At 42.1% G+C, this 20,047-nt stretch overlaps 1 protein-coding gene and 2 non-coding genes across 3 annotated transcripts; all 3 read right to left on the minus strand.

Moving 5' to 3' along the window:
* Positions 1–243: 243 nt before the first annotated feature.
* On the minus strand, positions 244–9,972 carry ccs (copper chaperone for superoxide dismutase). The gene is made up of 8 exons (XM_004570672.2): positions 9,806–9,972; positions 9,544–9,616; positions 7,342–7,479; positions 6,400–6,574; positions 4,921–4,981; positions 4,478–4,555; positions 4,298–4,401; positions 244–1,727 (listed from the first exon to the last, which is right to left on the minus strand). Exons 1-8 carry the CDS (start codon positions 9,932–9,934, stop codon positions 1,568–1,570), a joined length of 918 nt encoding a protein of 305 aa, XP_004570729.1. The 5' UTR covers positions 9,935–9,972; the 3' UTR covers positions 244–1,567.
* A 652-nt stretch (positions 9,973–10,624) lies between these two features.
* On the minus strand, positions 10,625–10,698 carry trnan-guu (transfer RNA asparagine (anticodon GUU)). The gene has a single exon. It is a non-coding gene; the product is annotated as a tRNA-Asn (tRNA).
* Positions 10,699–11,059: 361 nt separating this feature from the next.
* Positions 11,060–11,133, minus strand: trnan-guu (transfer RNA asparagine (anticodon GUU)). The gene has a single exon. It is a non-coding gene; the product is annotated as a tRNA-Asn (tRNA).
* Between the last annotated feature and the right edge of the window lie 8,914 nt (positions 11,134–20,047).

Raw genomic sequence — 20,047 nt, forward strand, 5'->3', positions numbered from 1 at the left:
GTGGTGGTGTGTGTTAGAGGAAAGTGTCCAAAACCCTATTTTATTATTTTATTTATAGCCCATAGCAAATTTAAACAAGACAAGTTGCTTCAGAAACATTTATGTTTCAGGTCGCCAAAACCCACATTCGAAGCGTGTGGTAATAGACTATTGTGTATTGTGAAAATCTATGTTTTTAGGTCACTGACGTGTGCAGATTTTGCAGACTGATGATGATTCATCTCATAAAGCATGACACACTGCTCTCTAATACATAAGCTGCCTTTATAGGTTAAAAGTATCGGTATCAGTAATCCTGGCCCTGTATTTACAGTATCACACAGCACTAGTGGTCCCAATTAAAAAGACACACTTATTAACTGATCCGTAGTTGTGCTGATTTATTTAGCTGTAAATCAAACATTTGGATTTGTGCTTCCTGCTTTGATATTAGATTAAAAAAATACAGCTGTTTTTGGGTGTCCAGCTATAACAATGAGTCTTCATTCAAAGCCCAGCCACTTCAAACAGAAAGGGACAATGACAGAACATTTACTGGGAAATTCGATAAACTTATTCGAGCATCAGCAGAACAAGACAGATGCTCGATTTGGAGGAAAAAAAATCAATCCAAAATGTGCCACAGACACAGACAGCGCACCAACATGTGGCTGAGGTATATGCAGGGGCAGCAGTTTGGACAACTTCATGATTCACCCGTCCGACTTTCCTAAAAGATAACAGAGAGGGGGTGTCTGAGATTGTCAGCTGCCCTCTCTGTGTGGCTCAAACGCCCTCTGCAGCAGTGATAAAGGAACACTAACCTCACTCTCCATGTTGGAAAGAAAAACAGCTGAGCACACAATCCTTCAAGGACTCCCTCTGTCACTTTTTAACCCCCCCCCCTCGCCCCCTTTCACTCTGGAAGGAATTTCACTCTCCCTCCTGGGCTCGTTTTAAACTCTCCTGCAGAGTTGATCACAGAGAGAGGGACGGTCTCCCCCTTCATCACAGATTTTTTCTAAATATTTTTAAAATCAAACACACACATCTCAGCGATCCTGGAATTTCAGGATTTGATTTGGTTTTCCAACAACTTTTTGTATATTCTACTTAAAACAAATATCATTACTCGTGACCCACCTATGAGCAATCATAATAATCGTCCGCATCACATCCTCTTTAATTTTTCTACTTAATAAAACTCAAATATATGGAGATGACAAGTTTTTTAGAGAGGCTTATATAATTACTCACATGTTCCTGCAAGTGGACGGCAACACAGAGAAATTAAATCTGTAGCTGAGAAAACATTTACAGACATCCTGCTGATGAGTTGACATGTTTAAAATGCTCAGAAAAACATTAAACAGCAACTGCAGAGAGCGTTTGATTTGATCACAAAGAGCATTTTCACGAAATTAAGTCCATTCATTGCTGTTTGGTCATCAGTGCAGTAATCTTCAGGACTCTGTCTTCCTCGCGTCAGCACTCGCGCTCCGCCGAGAAACACAATCTGCCTTTCTCTTCGAGACGCTTTTTGTCCCCCTTGTTCAAACTCTCATCAGTGTCCAGAGGTTTGAGAGGTTCACAGGTGTGCCGCCGGTGTCTCCAGGTTGTTCTTGCTCCGACCTTTCCCAGCTATTGGCCGGTCCCTCTCCTCCCACAGCGTGACGCCGTCGCAGGCACAAATCTGTTTGGGATTTTGGAAAAGTCCCGCCGATCGGGCGATGATCCCACAGGCCAGCCTGCACAGGGGAAAAAAACAACAAAACAAAAAAGAACAAAGAAATTTAAAATACCTAAAATACCTACAGTTGACCAATTTAAAGTGCCTGAAATAATAATTTTGATACCAGCGTTACGTCACATTGCATTTTTCATTACTTAAGTTTTGAGATTTTAGTTAATTAATCACAAAAACACTGAGTGCTGTGGTCATGACTGATATCCAGGTGAAAGGATTACTGGCACAGAACTGGGCAATGTCAGCAATCAAACACTAGTCAGTCAGTGAAAACAAACATTTCCTGGTCTTGAACAAAGGTGCAGATGACCTCTGTAACACTGGCAGTCTACAGGAGTTACAGAGGAGTTACCCAGCTATTAAGAGTAGTTCAGAAGCTACAGCAGCCATCGACTAATTAGAAGGCAGGTGATTTGAGCCCAGGCTGCTCCTCTTTACATGCCAAAGTATCCTTGGGCAAAATACTGAAGATACTGACCCCCTAAGTTGCTCTCCGATGCATTCACTGAAGTGTGAATGTTAGATAGAAAGCACTCAGGCGAAAAAAAAAAGTGCTTGTATGGGTGTGAATGAGCGATGGGGGCACGTTGTATAAAGCTTCGAGTGCTGCAGCAGAGTAGAGCGTTTAACATTAGAGGGCTTTAATAAAACTAGCAGATAGTCTACAGGTGGCCAGGAAATTTACAGCAGTCTGACAAATCTGTTTCTCCTCCTCTCGTTACTAATAACAGAAATAACAGCTCTTATATACACACGTCATTTGGATATGCAAATATTATTTTAGGCACATTGTACGACTCAAAAACTCTATGACCAATGCAGGAGGGACAGGAACCATGTTTGTTGCCTGCCTCGGGTCCTGGAGGCATGCAGGGTCTTGCAGAGAAGGCTGTTTGCAGCGAATCGCCCTCTTGGTGGAACAGATGCGACGCTGCCGTCAGACTCTGTCCTTGAGCACCAGATGGTAATCATGGAGGTGAGGATGGACTCAGCACAGCAGTAATGGTCGGGGCTTTGAAGCAGGCTGGCTCATGACGCGTCTCCACTGAGGTGCTGAAGGTGACTCTGGAGACAGGAGGATGTGGTGCTTCGGCGTGGATGGAGACAGGTGGTGTAGTCCAGCTGCTTTGTGGGGTTTCTCTCTCTCTCTCACAGGTATGTAGAGAGGTGTTGCAGTCATAGAGGAGTGGTTTGTGGGGGTGGGTGGAGTCTGAATGTTGATTTGTTGACAAGTGGGCCTGAACAGGGAATGAGGTGACAGTGGAGCTCACCAGGAGTGGGACAAGTGTGGAAAAACCCATCAAAGATACAAAAGTACAGCTTGAGCAGCACAGGGAGTGGCTGTAGTGAACGCTTTTCATTGTTCAGATGAAACAGCAACAGACTGGCTGCACCACATATTTTTGATACTGCACCCATCTGACAACAGACGCTCTCTGGAGGTAGACGGATAGCCTGGAGCTCTCCACGGACTACCAACGTACTCCTGCTTTGAACCAACACTTCCTCATTAGCTTAGCTTTGATCCAGAGCTTGTCAAAAATCTGTTTTTGTTAGAACGAATATTTGCTAAAAAAAAAAAGATTTGTATCATGACTTCATTCACTAATTTGTGTTTCAGCTCTGGCAGGCAGAGGATGGAAAACTATGTGAAGATGCTGGGATGAAAACGCGCAGCTCCCAGTCTGAGGCTGTGGTTCTCAGCCAGTGGAGTTAGGAGGGCCCGCTCTGAGTTGGGATGAGTTACTGTCAGCAGTGGAGAAGTTCCAAGTCACATCTGTAGGAACATGGATGCTCTACTGGTCTGCTGTGAGGAAGAGGGAGCCAAGCGTGAAAGCGAAGCTACTTTATTTACTTATCGCCGGATCTACATTCCTACCCTCACCTGAGGCTATGAGTTGTGATTAATCAACGGATATGAGATTCTTCCAAAGGATGTCAAGGATCTCCTTTAGAGACGGGTAGAGAGGCTGCGAGCCCACATTGAAAGGAGACAGCTGAGGTGGTTTGGTTTGACTAGGATGCCTCCTGGATGCTTCCTAGGTGAGGAGTTTTAGGCAATGTGGGAGAAAGCCCAGATCAAACTGAGAGATTATATCTCTCATTTGGCTTGGCGATGCCTCAGGGTCCTCCTAGTAGAGCTGGAGGGAGTTGCTGGGGAGATGGAGGTCTCGGAGCCATCTCTGCTTAGATAGTTTCCCCGTGACCAGAACACATAGGTGGTGGAAACAGGTTGGATGGATGATTCTGGAGATTTTTTGCTCAAACTGTCGTAAAATGTGAGCAAAGTTAGCACAAATCTTTTTAATGCTAACTGGTTACTTTGTTTTTCAGCAATAATGCTAATGTATTGCTGATGTTCCAACAGTATAGTGAGCACGAAATATTTATTTTCTTCACATTTTACAAAGTAAATAATTTACTTGTTGTCGAAGACAATTGGCTTCAATGGTGGGTGATGAAAACGGCCGATAACTGCTGTTTTGTGATGTAAAGCAAAGTGAATCCATGAATGAACTGGAAACCAGCCTGAAGCTACGCATGTTTAACACAAACCACCTTCACACCCACCTTTCTCCAGAGTTCCCAGTCTGTTTGGAGAGAGGGTGACCTCCTCGACCCAGGTCGTCCTCACCTGCGTCCACAACCAGTGATCGACCAATCACATCCCACACCTGGAGGCAAACAGACCAAGGCACGCTGTTCAGCTCCTGTGGCTAAGTACGAGTGCCAAATATAACTCTGTGTTACCTTAAGCTGACCGTCCTCCAGTCTAAATGAGGCTCTCCCGTCTGGTCCAGCGATGACATTTCCCAGATCGCCGACATGCTGTGTACAAAACAGTACCTGTGAAAACTTAACTGTACGTCAAGTGGTTCAGTGAAGTATAAAACTATTAAAAAATAAGGAGTTAACAGCAAGGCAGAGTTACAACTCTTTCACACACTTCATTTAAAATTTAGCACCTGGAGCAGAAGAGCCCAAAACGGCTCCTCTGGGACGTGTTTGGCAATCTGAGCGAGTTATCGCATCTCGCATTTGGCCTCCGCTGACATTTTAATACAAGCCAGAAGGAGGTACAGTCTGAATTTATGACACAAGGATCCTAGCACTGCTGATCGCTCTACTTATGAAAATGAATGACTTTATGGAGAGGTTATTTTAGAGCGAGCTAAAGAAGTAATTTATCGTACCCTGTCGGAGTCCTCTGGACCGCCGTGTTGTCTCCCAAAGGGGTTATAGTGCTCTCCACAACTGCAGAGAAAGGAGAGCATGATGGGAATCAAATATATGGAACATAAATTAGTTTGAGCATCTCTCTATAAAAGGGATCCATGATCATCATCTCCACCTTCCATAATGTTATTGTTGGAGTTGGTATAGACTGTCCGGGGTGTTTCCTACTTAAACTTTGGCCATGTTTAATATACTGTAGCATCTGGTGAGCGGTGGGAGAAAACACCTTACTGTTGATTTCAGAGGTCAGACTGGTTCAAGTTGATAAGACGGCAACAGTTACTAAAATAGTAAAAGTAACAAAGAACGGGGACCGAGGAGGAAAACAATGGCAACATTTTATTTGTTTCCATCGGTTAGCTTTACATTACACGAACACATGGCAATTAACATGTAACACACCAGCACAAGCATAAATGCCAGCATGTCCGCCACTTGTAACGCAGGTTACATCGTAGGCTCCATAAAGATCCTCTACAGAAGCCTAAATCAGGCCTGAGTCACTATAACTGGACGAGAGAAGATCAGAAGAACGTCGCCTGGTCTGATCGGCTCTGAAGGAAAAAGGGAGTCTAGGTGTACCTAATGAAATGTCTGGTGAGTGTATAAGGCAGAAAGTAATGAAAACAGGTAGAGGTGTGAGGGACTTGATGATGGATGGATCCCTCAGTTTTCTCATTTGTGAGTTTGACGACAAAGACTTCACACGAGCGTATTTTACTCCCCCTGATGTCCGATACGTTTTACATCTCTGCAGGACGGCGTCAACAAAGAATAAAAATGCTAAAGCTACACGCCTGTGAGCAACAGTTAACGCCGCCCGTCAATATGCGCTCGGTTAATTGAATTACTGAGCCTAAACTGACAAGTGGAAGCTTAAAATGACACACTGTCCCATTAACACGCTAAATCAGCGGGATTTCAGATGAACTCCGCTAAAGCCCTGTTTTTAATTAAAACCATAATTACATTACACAATAATTTCATCTCTCGCTGCCGTCTTCTCCGAGGCAATAAGAGCTGAGGCTCATGGGTACAACAGTATACAATGTCTCTCAGAGACACAGATGAGATAATTAAAACTGACAGCTGTAACATAAGCCCGTACGTATGCGTGGGAGTTTTGAAGGTCATCGCTTGCCTCGGTACCACAAACCCCGTTTTTTGTTCTTTCACATCACAGGTCAGACCACACAGATTTTTCTTTGCGGGAAAAGAAACCAAACCGCAGAGAAAAGCTAAAAGTTTACAAACTCGTCAACCGATTCGGACCAGAGTAAACAAACTATGGGTGTGAAAAGGCCCGAGACTCATAACCATGACTCTTTCCAGGTTTGAGCTTAGGAAAAGTGTAAATCACCGATGATTCCCCATCTCCTTCACACTCTACACGATGCTGATGAGCTGATAAAACTGGTATGAAACACTGGTCTAACCTGAGGCAGTCCAGTGTGAGGTCTCCCAGCGTGTGAACGTGGAGACCGTGGGGTCCGGGCTCCAACCCGTCAATGGTCCCGTCAATCAGGCAGCGTTCCTCGGACAGCTGCAGGAAACGCACCACCCCCTGAATCGATCCGGCACCGGCTAACATGGCCACCGCTGCACCCAGATCTGCCACGGAAAAACAGAGAGGGTGAAGCACTTACTTGTGTTGGGGTAGGGCTGTGATCAGACTGCTTCACATTAGATTTTATCTGTAGGGAGCTGTGAGCTCAACATAAAATGAACCAGTTTAAAGCTACAGGGAGAGGCAGACTGTGGTAGGCTGTGGGGCTGAGTGCCTATCTTATAGTGCTGTGCTTCACAGATTAAGTAAGGATGGAAGACAAGGCTCGGAGGTCTCCGGTGTAGTCAGGATGATCTTTGTGTTCACACTTTAAAGCAGATCAGCTGATATTTAGTCCATGTTTAAATCATAAACTGCCCTCAGTGCATGCAATCACACGGTTACTGACCTGTGATTGGATCAGCAGACTGTATCTGACTGAGACTTGCTACCACAAACAGAGGTTCAACTAATGAAACTCCATTTTGGCTGTTTTATGAGGCATCTTTGTTTAGCAGGAAGTCCGATAAATCAACTCAAAGTTACCACACTGTACCGCGCTGAATATCTGCAAGGAATGGCCCAAATACCTGGCTAAATATTATCTGCATTCACTCGGTTTTTAATTCATCAAAATAAGTGGGAACTACAATTTTCAAATATTACATTTAATCAGCTGTATTTTGCCTGCACGGTCTACAGTTTGGTACATGGACTCTTGCACTCTTCCCAAGATTAAACAGGACTATAAATCCGACTCAGCTGTGGTACTGGAAAGCTTCTGATACCTCCAGCGCAGGCACGTGCAGCTCCTGCTGCCGTTCCTCCTCACCTTTCTCTGATCCGCCGATGCCCTTCAGCACGGCCCTCCGTCCGGTGCTCTCTATCAGGGCCTGCAGTTCTGCACTGGTCAGAGCAGATTCCACCAGCACCTGCTCCTGACCGACATCAATACTGACCGAGTTCACGCCTGCAAACATACCAAAACCATCATCAGACAGACAGACGGAGAATAACACGAATGCAGACAGCTGAGGAGAACGTTCAGCGATGCGAATAATCTAAAAACAGAAACAGTTTGCCTAGGATTTATCTGATTTTCATTTTCTTAGATTTACTGCTTTACACTGATCTATATCAATGAAAATCTACCCTCATTAGGTACACTTATTCAACGACCTCCACAGTCACCAGCTCTCTGTCTAATCGAGCACCTTTGTGATGTGGTGGAGGAGGAGATTCAAATCGTGGATGTGTGATGCTGTCATGTGGACCAAAATCTCTGAGGAATGTTTCTAGTACCTTGTTGTGTCACAAAGAATTAAAGCAGTTCTGGAAATAAATTGGTCCAACCTGGTACTAGCAAGGTTTTATTTTTTTATTGGGTTGTGTCTACATTTTCTTGTTTATATCTGTATAATATGTAGTCTATAGCTGGTTTGTTATTGTGAAAATGTTAAAGCTTTATTGTTTTCTAATAACATCCAACACTTGCTGGAGACAGAACCATGAATGTTATTTCCTGATAAGAGTTTTATTAGTTGTGGTGAGATTAGTGGCTGTTGTTTTTCTCTCTTCAAAGTTATGTTGTTGTTTCAGCGGCTCCCTTAAGGAGTCGCCACAGCAGACCATCTGCTTCCATCGCACCCAGCATTAACATCCACCTCTATCACACCAACACCTGCGTGTATCTTCACTGCATCCATGATCACCTCTGTGATCTTCCTCTTTTCCTTCAACATCCTTTGTCCATTATATCCACTATCCCTCCTCTGCACATAGGGCTGTTCGATATAACGATATATATCGGATGATGATATAAAACGTCTATGTTTCATTTTACGCTATCGTTTGTTTCGTGGTGTCGCAAAATAAACTGTTTACAACAATTTTTTTTTCATTGTTTTGATGGACACTGTAGTGGCTATATTAATTTCTTAAAGTTCCCTCTTTCTCTTATATTTAATATAACCACACTACAGACGGACAAGCACCTGGTTTTATGCATTGTGTTTAGGAAAAACAAGGTAACAGCATCGCGTGTCCGCTTGTTTATGTTCCACATAAACCTTTCACAATAAAGCTCAAGATCCTGTTGAGACTTTTCAGAATAAACTGAATCACGTGAAAGAGCAGATTATTTACGGATGAGAAGTAAAAAAGAGCCGCCAGGTGCTAAAAAATAAACCTTAGACTCAAACATTAGAACAGGCTTTCCCCCGCAGCACGCTGAGTAATGAATGCTCACAAAGAAAACTGCGGCATTTACAACTTATGTCTAAAAATGTAGAGTTTCATGCATTGGTTAGAACACTCGACTCCAGCTACATGACGCGGAGCTGGAAACACTTCCCGCAAGTCGAGCTGCCCAGATTCACAGAATTTACAGAAAATGTTACATTTTTGTGATTTATATCGTTATCGGCCGATAGAATTCTTATATCGGGATATGAGAGTTTGGTCATATCGCACAGCCCTATCTGCACATGTCCAAACCATCTCAGCCTCGTCTTCCAGCCTTTGTCACCAAACTGCCAAACCTTCAGCTTTCCCTCTGATGGACTCATTACTAATTCTGTCCATTCTGGTCACTCAGTATGAAATACCATCATCTCCAAATCACAAATGAAATAATTTTTTCTTATAAGGTTGTGGATTGCCAGGTGCTCAATATGGTTTGACTCACTTAACAGGAAACAGGATGCTTCATATGTGTTGCATTATACAGTTGCCTGCACTGATGGAAGTGCCTAAGCATTCAGTTAAGATGAAGCAGCTGAAATGACACCGTCTCTACTATATGCTCCCTTAGAGTTCAGTGGGCGCTGCAGAAAAATGCAGGATCTTTCTGGAAACATCACTTGTTGCTTAGTGTAATGAGTTTACTTTAATATTGAAATGCAAAATCATGCTAACCAGCGTTTGTACTGCACTTTTAAGTGCGTAGGATGCAGAAAACTTCAGCAGTCCCTGTTTGTAGGAAAGTAAACAATGCAGCGGGGGTCAGCAGCTCTTTCTACATGTGCTTGCTCACCTGGTTTGCCCTCCAGAGCTGCTCTGACTTTCTCCCCGCAGCTTTCACACGTCATCTGCACCGCAAACTCCAGCTGTGGAGGACAGAGCGGACATTAAAACAGCTGGAGCCACCTGACAAGTGCACAGCAAACTGCGTAGGACGGCGACGCCGCGGTAAAGCGGCTTCAGCTCGCAAACTCATGTTTAACGCAAAAACGTAAAATAACGTCACCACACAACAAAAAAAACGTGTTTACAGAGGGTAAAATGTGCTGACAAACCTTTGTGGGCCTCTGACAGTCCATGTTGTTAGAGCAGTGCGCCGCCTGGGCAATAAACGCTGAATTAAACAGAAAACTTCCCACTTTTCGAGAAACGGAAATACAATGTTTGCTAATGGGCGCCGCCATGTTTGTGAGGTCAGAGTGACGTTCCGCCCGTTGCCGCCGTCAAGTGTCCACGAGCTGGTACTGCAGCCTCCTGTTTTATACGAAGAACACTTCAGAGGAGAAGTGTTTGGCTTTATTAAGAGAGCGCTAAGTGATGTTATTCTTTAATTAAATCCTCGGAAAATAAAATAAATATTTAGCGTAACAAAAAATGTTTTACTCAAATCTAGTTAAAGTACGCTGCTTAAATATAAACAGTAAAAGCTACTTTTCAGAGTCTTACCCAAATTATATACATAGACATATTTTAATGTTGTAGTATATTAATGTAGAGCACATAATCAATCTAATCAAATCTATGTACACTGATCACATGCACATAATCCAATTATTATCAATTAATTATCTGAAACTATTTAAAAACTGTACTTGTAATTATATCATTATATAACCACTTACTTTACACCAGTTAATTGGTATAATAATGTAATAATAAAACCAGCATCGGAATCTGAAACTTCTTAAAAGATTATATACAGGAAATGTCGGTTATCAAAACCGATTTATTTAGATTTTATAAGAGATGAAGCAATGATGTGACTGCACGTAATACACAACTTAGCAAAAATATATATCTTTATATTCTATTTTAGCTTTAGACACTGTGTTTTTCACAAAACTTATTATTTGCTCCTAAACACAAAAATTGCTCGTCCCTGGGTGGGCTCGAACCACCAACCTTTCGGTTAACAGCCGAACGCGCTAACCGATTGCGCCACAGAGACTGTTGCAGCCCAGAAGACGGGGGAAACCACATTTCTTGTCTTCTCATGGTTTCGATTATGTCACTGGTGTGTAGGGCTGGGTATCGTCGCTTATCAGCTGCTGGATGGTTGCTGAAATAGTTTTGTGAGCTGTAACCTGGGATTCTGGCGTTTTTGGCTAAATACATTTATATTGATACATTTATAAATGTATTTTTAAATTTATATATTTAATGAAACGATATCGCTAAGTCTAGCAAAAAAAAAGAAGCTTGTTGTTACTTTTAAGTAAGCAATGATGTCAAGGTTACCGCTGAGTATAAAGCAAAATTGACATTAGGCGTGTGTTCTGTGCTTTATGCTCAAAAGTACAAAAAGCGGTCGTCCCTGGGTGGGCTCGAACCACCAACCTTTCGGTTAACAGCCGAACGCGCTAACCGATTGCGCCACAGAGACTGACGGTGCACGACAGCCGGGGGTTTCTCCACCAGTGTTCTCGCGCTACGTTGCCAGTCAGTGTGCATTTGCAGACAAACGAACACCATGTTCAGGCCTCCAGAACAAAAGGCGGAAGCATATGAAGAAGAGCTTTGAATGTCCTTCAAGAAGCCTGGAGAACTATTCCCAAAGGCTACTTACAGAAATGACTACAAAGCTGCCTAAGAGAGTTCAGACTGAGTTGGAAAATACATGTGGACTTTCAAGGTTGTTAGAAGCTTGGTAAATAAACTGTCAATCAATGGACCTATGGCCAATTTCCCTATTAAAACATAAGGAAATGATGGGCGAACAGTACTGTATGCAAATGCTGTACTGTGCACCCCTGTTTATAGTGTGTTACACTGAAATGTTTACTAATTGTTAATATCAATAGACAGAATGGTGACATAAAAATGTTGAATGCTTGAAATTGATTTGAGCTACAATTACAGTTTAAATAACTACACAGGATTAACAAAGTCAAGATATCCTGTGGTGTTTATGCAAAAATTCAATACTGGCTTAAACTGCCGGCTCTCTGGATTGATCTGGCAAAACGATTTTTAAAGGATGGCTTCTCCTGTGGGATTTGTCACATTTAAACCATTACATCCATCAAATTCATTTAAGCTGATTTTCATTCCTTACTGAACTAATAAAAAAAATCCTATAGCCACAGTGAGTCTGAATTATCAGACAATGTATTAATGTGGTAATGAGAGGAGAGCACACTGAAACAGTCAAGGAACATCATGAAGATATTCAGACTGTGGAAGGACAGGAACAGCTGGCAGCAGAAGATATACGATTAGAGTTACCCTCTGCTTACTGGTCCTCCAGTTCAGTTTTACAGGCTGTATCGATTATTGCGGATTAACCCTTTAAAGCCCGAACCATTAAATAGTTGAGAGTTTATTTAACCTTCTGACAATGAAAATCTATATTCTTTGTATCATATTTGCTCCTTTTTTGGAGCAAATATGTTTAAAATGTACTGTGCAATTTATTTTGGTTTTTAGTGGGGAAATAAAACCCACACGGATGATGTGTTCTCAAAAACTCACAGAAACTGTCAAATACGATACACTATGCATTAAAGCACTACATACGGCACAGGAGAGATCACCTCGAAACTAGATGCCCTGTTCCCAGATTTTTGGAGGTTCATGAGGAGGCCATCGCCTGCTGGTGTTTCTGCTGTTTCAACCACTTCAGTGGTCACAGGTGTATAAAACCAAACACCGAGGCATGCAGACAAACATTAGAGAAAGAACAGCACGCTCAGGAGCTCAGTGTACTCCGTGAAATTTCCTTACTACTAAATATTCCACAGTCAGCTGTTTTGTGGTATATAACAAAGTGAAACTGGTGTAGAGCAGCGGAGACGACCAATCACGTTTCTACATCTGGTGATGTGATTGACGAGTCTGACAGTTGCCGGGGGAACAGTCCTTGTCTGACTGCATTGTGCCAAGTGTAATGTTTGGTGAACGGGTAATCGTCTTGCAGGGTTGATCAAAACTGGTCAAAAGTCCCCATAAACACCCCTAAACCTTGTAGAAAGACTTCTCAGAAGAGCTGAAGCTGTTATACCTGCAAACAGTGGGCTGACATTATATTAAACCCTACGGATTAAGAATGACAGGTCACTTTAATTGATATATGTGCGAATGCAGACGAGTGAATACTTTTGGCAATATAGTGCATGGCTCTCTGTAATACTTTTGATAGCATAGGCGAGCCATGGGGACATGGGATGATGTCAGAAAATCTGGGTCACAAGTCTAAAATAAAAGCTATGAAAATGAAACCTTCTCCAACTAAATTTGGGCGTGTAAGTATAGAGAGTGACACACATTCGCCACTGCGGACGTAGGCTCGTGCGCGGTGTGTCGATCCCAAAACAGGACGATCATTGTGTCAAAACAACACAGAGAGGCCGATGTCTTACACAGAAGAAAGCCGAGCGGCAGCTCAGCGAGAACACAGCGTCTTCTGTATCGGGTGCCTCGCTGGCTTTGACCTTTGACCCCGTGCCGAGTAATATGACCATATCCTTTAAGAGGGCCGAGCCAGTGTGCGCCAGGCAGAAAACACAACCGCAGCCATTTTATGTGTGTGTCGAGCAACCTTTTTTCTCACACACACACACTGCCCACACAGCTAATTTATTCAGTAAATGGGAAACTGGTTACAACCTTTGCCCTCATGTTGAGCCGCAGCACTGAGCTCGCCGGTCAAAGGAGTGCCACCTGAGCCCAGGGGAGTGGGTGGTGGTGGTGGTGGTGGTGGGGATTTCATTAACACACACATACAGAAACAGGCACAAGACAGCGAGGAAGCGGCAGGAAACCTAATAACTACTCGAACATCGTCCAGAGCAGATTTAGCGAGAGAGAACAAAGGAGCGAGGTAAGAGGACAGGAGATGGTGAAATTAGTTGGAGGAAAAAAATGTGTCTGCTGGAAGGAGCAAATGAGAAAAAGAAGAGAGAGGAGAGAAGGCAAAGCAAATGTGAGAAGGCAGCAGTGGGAAAAATAAGAAAGATGACAAAGAGGAGTGTGGGAATGTGTGTGTGAGTGTGTTTGGACGGCAGTGCGAAGCAGTGCTGACAGGATGTGTTGACAGGCCCGTTTGGAACAGTAGAGGTTTTATCTGTGCTAATAAATGAGGCCCTATATCCCATCCTACACGGGCCTATTAAAAACTGACCTGGAGTCTGTTGTACTTTCTTATTAAATATTTCAAGTGGGTGAAGCAGCTCCCGTTTCATTGATTACCGCAAAGCAAGCAAATCTTTATTTTTAGAGCCAGGGAGAAACGGAGAGGTAGAGAGGACTCGCACACAGCAACCAACTCATGCGTTTAAATCTAACAATGAGTACAAAGACAGAGGTAATCAAAGGCTGGGGAGAAAAGAAATGCTTCGGCCTCCGTGGTGAGCGGCACAGTTTTTACAGCTCACACCATTCGTCATAATAGGGCGTATTAAGGCACTCACAAGGATGTTGTTATTATGTTTTTTTAAGTACACAAATAAAATTAATGTGTAACGAATTCAGTTTGGTTTATTATAGTTTATATATAACTAATTGAGAACAAGCGTCATTGCAAAGTAATTTACCGACAAAGAACCCACTTTATTAAAGAGCTAGTTCCAATACTCTGGTTAATTGTTATCCAGTAGGGAGGTAGGAACAACTCCTGAAACCTCCAGCAGGAGCAGAAGCAGGGAGGTGCAGCTATCTGCTGGAACTGGACATTCTCATGTAACTCTCAGCTGGTTAAAGCCCATAGCATAGTTGCTCCACAGTGTGGTGGGTTACCCCACACAAGCAAAAATCCCTGCCTCGACTTTTCCCAGGAGGAGACACACGAGCGTGAACGTGCATCCAATTCTAAAAGTGTGCACGAGACACTAAGAGGCTTCACCATCAGTTTTGCTGGTTGGACAGACTTTAGTTCATTGCCACCAGGGCGGCGGGGTCCAGCTGTCACAGAGTGACAACACATACCCTGGACAGGTTGCCAGTTCACCACGGGGTGAGAAGAACTGGCAACGCATACAACACGCTTCCACAAGAGCTTCTTTCCAACAAAAGTCAGACTGTTGGTGAAAAAACCCCTAAAATACAGACAAAATCTACTTCATCCAGGAGTGCAATGCATATCTTTTCATACTTGTCCTTTAAGTGCAGTATGGGAATTAATGTTTCATAATTGAAATTACTTGAAATTGTGTCCCCTTACTTTACCTCACTGTGCACTTTGTTTTGTATTTGTATATAAATATAAATTTATTTGGCTTTGACTCTAAGCTCTGCGCATCAGATTTGCTTTGTATGCAGACCCAGTGCATGTGAACAAATGGCAGATAAGAGGCGTTATCACTATCTTATTTTTATCTTTTGAAACCACCAAAGAAAATCTACACTGTATAACATTTTGACAAGAACATGTCTCCTCAGTGCAGAAAGAATCCTCCAGGAAGCTCAGATATAATAGAATTGTTTATTATCTTAATACAAATAAGAACCAGGGGCTACATGTCTTTGCAGGTTTAGTTTAGACTGTGTACAGCAGGTGAACAGTATGTGAAAGTTACATCCTTAAGAAATAGGAGGAGAAACAAAATAGTCCAGCCAATCCATCGACTGTTCACTGAAGCCTCATCAGACATGGTCTCAGTGGAAGGGTGGCTGTCAAGAAGGTGTTCTTAAGGAAGGGAAACAGCGAGAACAGGCTGAGGTGTGCCAAATTACACAAGAACTGGATTGAAAATCAATGTCAATAGTCTGGAGAACTATTCCTGAAGAGCACTTAGAGAAAAAGAGTTCACACTGCATTAAAGAATAAAGGTTTGCATTTCAAATATTGACTTTTAAGCTCACCAGAGTTGTACATTCTCTGTTTTCACCTCATACATATTTCCTGTATGTTTGCTCATGTTTTGTTTTAATAAACCACTTCACGAATTTCTTGGTGAAATATAAAGAAATGAGGGCTTGATACTTTTGCACAGTACTTTGAATATTCAGTTCATTCTTCCTGAGATAAGGTGCTTTCTAATCTTCCGCCAGCAGCTGAGCTTTCTGACCCTCCTGTGGCTGCAGACACAAGTAAACTTAATATATATATACAGATGCCGCAGAAACACTTGAAGGCCACCAACAGAATCCATTCATCATATTGCACAGTCGAACAGGCTCGACCCACTGGGACTCCTTTAAAAAAGTTCTTTTTTAAACATCCTTATTGGTGTACAGTGAGATTTTAGAGGTTTTGCCTAAAACGGCAGCTTCTGCCAAGGGAAAGAAAGCCGTTACAGTCAGCAACAAGCTGCAAGAGGAAAGCCAGTGAGAGGTCCAGGCATTCTCTATTGCAGTCAAATAAATAGGATTCATTACCGTGTTGAAAACGATGCTAGGATACTGCCCGACATGCTTCAGTGTGCATGTTTACATTTAATTTGTCAACCCTGGCTTCCTGTGTGCATGACATATCTTTAATGGCACAGAGAGCTGGGTTCACAGACACAGATTTCTAGAAGTGTCTGTGAGGCCATGCAGTGATTTGCATGAAAGAATCACGCCTGCTTTTAATATAGTGTGTCCTATGGGCATGAAGGTCACAGACATATCAAACATGTTACTGGAACATATAGCAGCCTCACTGACTGCTATATGTTTTTACAAGAGTCAAAGAGTTCTTTTGGAATAGGGGTTGTATTCACATACTGGTCAATGTAATCAGTGTAGTAATAACAACAGATCTCACATTTCCAGTTCAGGTGGACTGGAAATTACATACTCATCGCTGTTTCATTTTCACTTAGTGTTGTTTACCAGGTGATATCTGTTTTGAGTGCTAACCAACACCCATATAGTTTTATGTCAGCTGCTTCAGAGCAATCATCTCAAGACTTGTGTTGAACCGCTGTAGGTGTACACTGCAAAAACTCAAACTCTTACCAAGTATATTTGTCTTATTTCTAGTCAAAACATCTCATTACACTTAAAATAAGACAAAAACAGCTACAAAGCAACATTTCAAGACAGTGAATCTTGAAACTACAGACAAACTAGATAATTTTCACTTGTTTCATTGGCAGATTTTTTTCACTTAATATTTTGACTTGAAATTAGACAAATACACTTGGTAAGATTTTGAGTTTTTGCAGTGTAGTTTTTATTCTTCTGAATCTAACCAAATCGTTTATTGCTGTAACCTGTCAAAAAGCTGAAATCATGGCTGGTAAGCACACCACAAACACATATTATATACCAGCAACATTGTCCACAACATCACAACCTTGACTTATTTAGCCCGACAGCAGGAGCGTGGTGGGTCTTGTTAGTAGCGTGAGGGACCCTGAACAGGTCAAAGTAACGTCACGCACCATCCAGAGCGCCCTCCATGTCTGCTGATTGCACCCTGACAGCTCGAATGGAAGATGAAGTGAGGCGTGTCCGGGGATCTCTGCAAGCGGGCAGAGATTGTAAATAATTTAAAAATAAAGTACATGGTGCATGACTCTGTCCTGCCTCAGTTCTTTTCAATCATTCATGGTGTGGAACACGATGGACATTTGCTTTGGTTCTGAAGTACTAAATATTGATAAAGTCAGGGTTTTTTTAAAGTTTTGTCAGTCCAGGCTGACCTGATTCTTGTCTACACAAATCAATAAAAGTAATTATACGAACAGATAAAATGTTAAATAATACTTTGCTGGTATCTCATTCTTAAGAAGCCTCTTTTGAAGCCTTTTGAATGTAAAAAGTCATTTAACCATTGCAAGTCTTTAATATTTTTAATGCTCAAAAACAACCAGTTGTATCAAAGAAGAAAAAGTCTGTAAAGTTTTAGAAACATCTGTCCCTGCTTCTGAAATCACATCAAGCACAAACCATAAAAAGCTGCAGAGGAACCACAAGAAAGCGTCCAATCAATCAGAAAGCAGCCCATTAAACAATATCCATTCAGCACAGCGGTGTCATGCATTACTGCCGGTCCACAAACAAGCTAAAAACAATGAATTTATAATGCCAGCGGGGTGTTTAACAAGCTTCGGCCAATCTCTGCAGCTCATCACAAACAGGATCAATAGGAAGAAGCGACAGCGTTCCCTAATCAAAGTCTGCACTGTTCCTCACAAGAATAATAACCCGTATGGAGGAGGGAATACGCTGCAAACACAATAACTCATTAATTTATTACACACCCGAGTCCAGATCGTTACTCAGTCTGTCCGTCAGGATTCAGGAAGCATCCTTAACCTCGCCCCAAAAAATAGGAACGTAATACTAATAAAATCAAAGAGCGGTGGGATTTATTAGGAGGTAAAAGCCAGAAAGAGCCCAACTGTCCTTTAAATACACTACAGGTGACTCATTAGTGCACAGGAACACTGTAAGAACAGGATGGAAAATATGACGACTACTAAGTCTGAGACGTGTTTTTGAGTAACGGAGATAAAAAACAAACGTGACTACAAAAGAAGGGAGTGGAAATAAGTTGCAATACACAGTACAGGCAAAATAAATACAAACGAGAATAATAACTCATAAAGAGCCAGTTTAAGGAGACGGTAATGAGCGTGAGAAAAGAGGATCTATGTTTCTTAGTAAAGAGCGTTTAAAAGTTGACTTCAAATGGCAGGGGAGAGAGAGGCAGGGCGATAAAAATCGACGTGGGTCAGATTGTGAGGGTGTTGTAAACCTCCAGGGCCAACCAGGAAAGAGACGATTAACGGGACTCTGGAGCCAATTAGCACTGCAAGACTCACACGCGACACCATTAAAAAATAAATAAATAAAAGATCTGCTATAAGTACGATGACAATTTTATACCCAATGATTTTTTTAAGAGAAGAGAGAAACAGCACCTCTAACAACAGTGATCCTTGATGCAGCATTAAAGCTTGTTTGGAACAGCACGGCCTGTTTTGTTTTCAAAAATGCTCGTACAGGATTCCAGGATGTCTCAGATTTATTGAGTCTGTTATCGCTCAGACTCTCCAAATGCGATGTATTCATCATTTCTCCAAAGCTCAAATGTTGGTGCTGAGCCTTTTTATTTCCACTGCTGTAGGATTAACTTTTTAGCAATTACCATTCCAAGCAGGAACGCAATCTGTTCGCGGTTCCTCGCAGACGCCAAAGAGCTAGTCTTTCCGAGTAACAATGAAAACCTACTACGGCAGTTTCTACTATGTCATTTCGAGGTGGAATTAATGGTTCTTTATCTGTTTCTGCAGGTTTTTAGCCACGCACTGTAAAAGATTTTCGATTTGCGTCCAGTTCTCCAAAGCAACGTCTGCGCATAACCCAATCTCAATAAGTATGTAGAATAGAGTAGAATAGTAAAGGGAACCACAGTAGAGTTCACCACAAACAGGAAAAAACATGAAAGAAAACACCTAAGAGACAAGCACAGAGAATGGACTCCTAGCTGAGAGCTGTCATTGTTTCTAACACAACAAAGACGTTCTCTGTGTTACTTCTATGTTCCTGAAAGCAGAGGCTAAGCTGGAGGGCCGACAGCTCCATCCACATACTTTGACACTTCCTCCTGGATCACGGCACGCAGCTCTGTGCCGCTGCCTGTGTGACTGTGTTTTTCTCCCTCCCTGCCTAATGGTCGTGCTGTTAACAGTCTTCTAGCACTGCTTTATCTCAGTACGCTGACTTTCGGATTAGACAAGAACATCACATATTTTTCAAATCGCTCCCTGTTGTACCAAGATTTCTTATTTCATATTTTGGTCTGTTCATTTTATTTCTCTCTTAGGGGTGTGTATTTTTTTTTGTCCTAGAACAGAAGCAGCATGTATGTTAGACAACCCTGATGAGGATGATTGGAAGAGAACGATTGGATAGATCAAGTTATACACCCAGCATGGTCACAGAATACAATCAGAACAACGTGTGAAAGTGATAACTCGAGTTTATGTTGCAACTGAGTCATTCTGTAAAAGGACTAGATGTTATTTATTTTATTATTATTTTTTTTTATTAACCTTTATTTAACCAGGAAGATCCCATTGAGGTTAAAAACCTCTTTTTCAAGGGAGACCTGGCCAAGATAGGCAGCAGCAGATGTCTCACAGTTACAGAAATTACTCAAACACAGGCAGCAACAACACACATGCAACAATAAGTGAAAGAATACAAATAAAATAAAAATAAAATTCAATAAAATTCAAATAAAATAAAAAGTCAGTTAAAATGACAATCAATCTAATTGAAACAGTTGCATGTTATGGACTTGGCCTCAAGGATTCGTAGTTTAGATTTAAAATCACTTAATGAAATGAATTCAGTCATTTTCCATTCCTTCTGCAGTTTGTTCCCTGATAATGCGCCTGATAAGATCAAGACAAAAACATGAT

The sequence above is a fragment of the Maylandia zebra genome, linkage group LG3 (assembly GCF_041146795.1).
Source record: "Maylandia zebra isolate NMK-2024a linkage group LG3, Mzebra_GT3a, whole genome shotgun sequence".
NCBI lineage: Eukaryota > Metazoa > Chordata > Actinopteri > Cichliformes > Cichlidae > Maylandia > Maylandia zebra.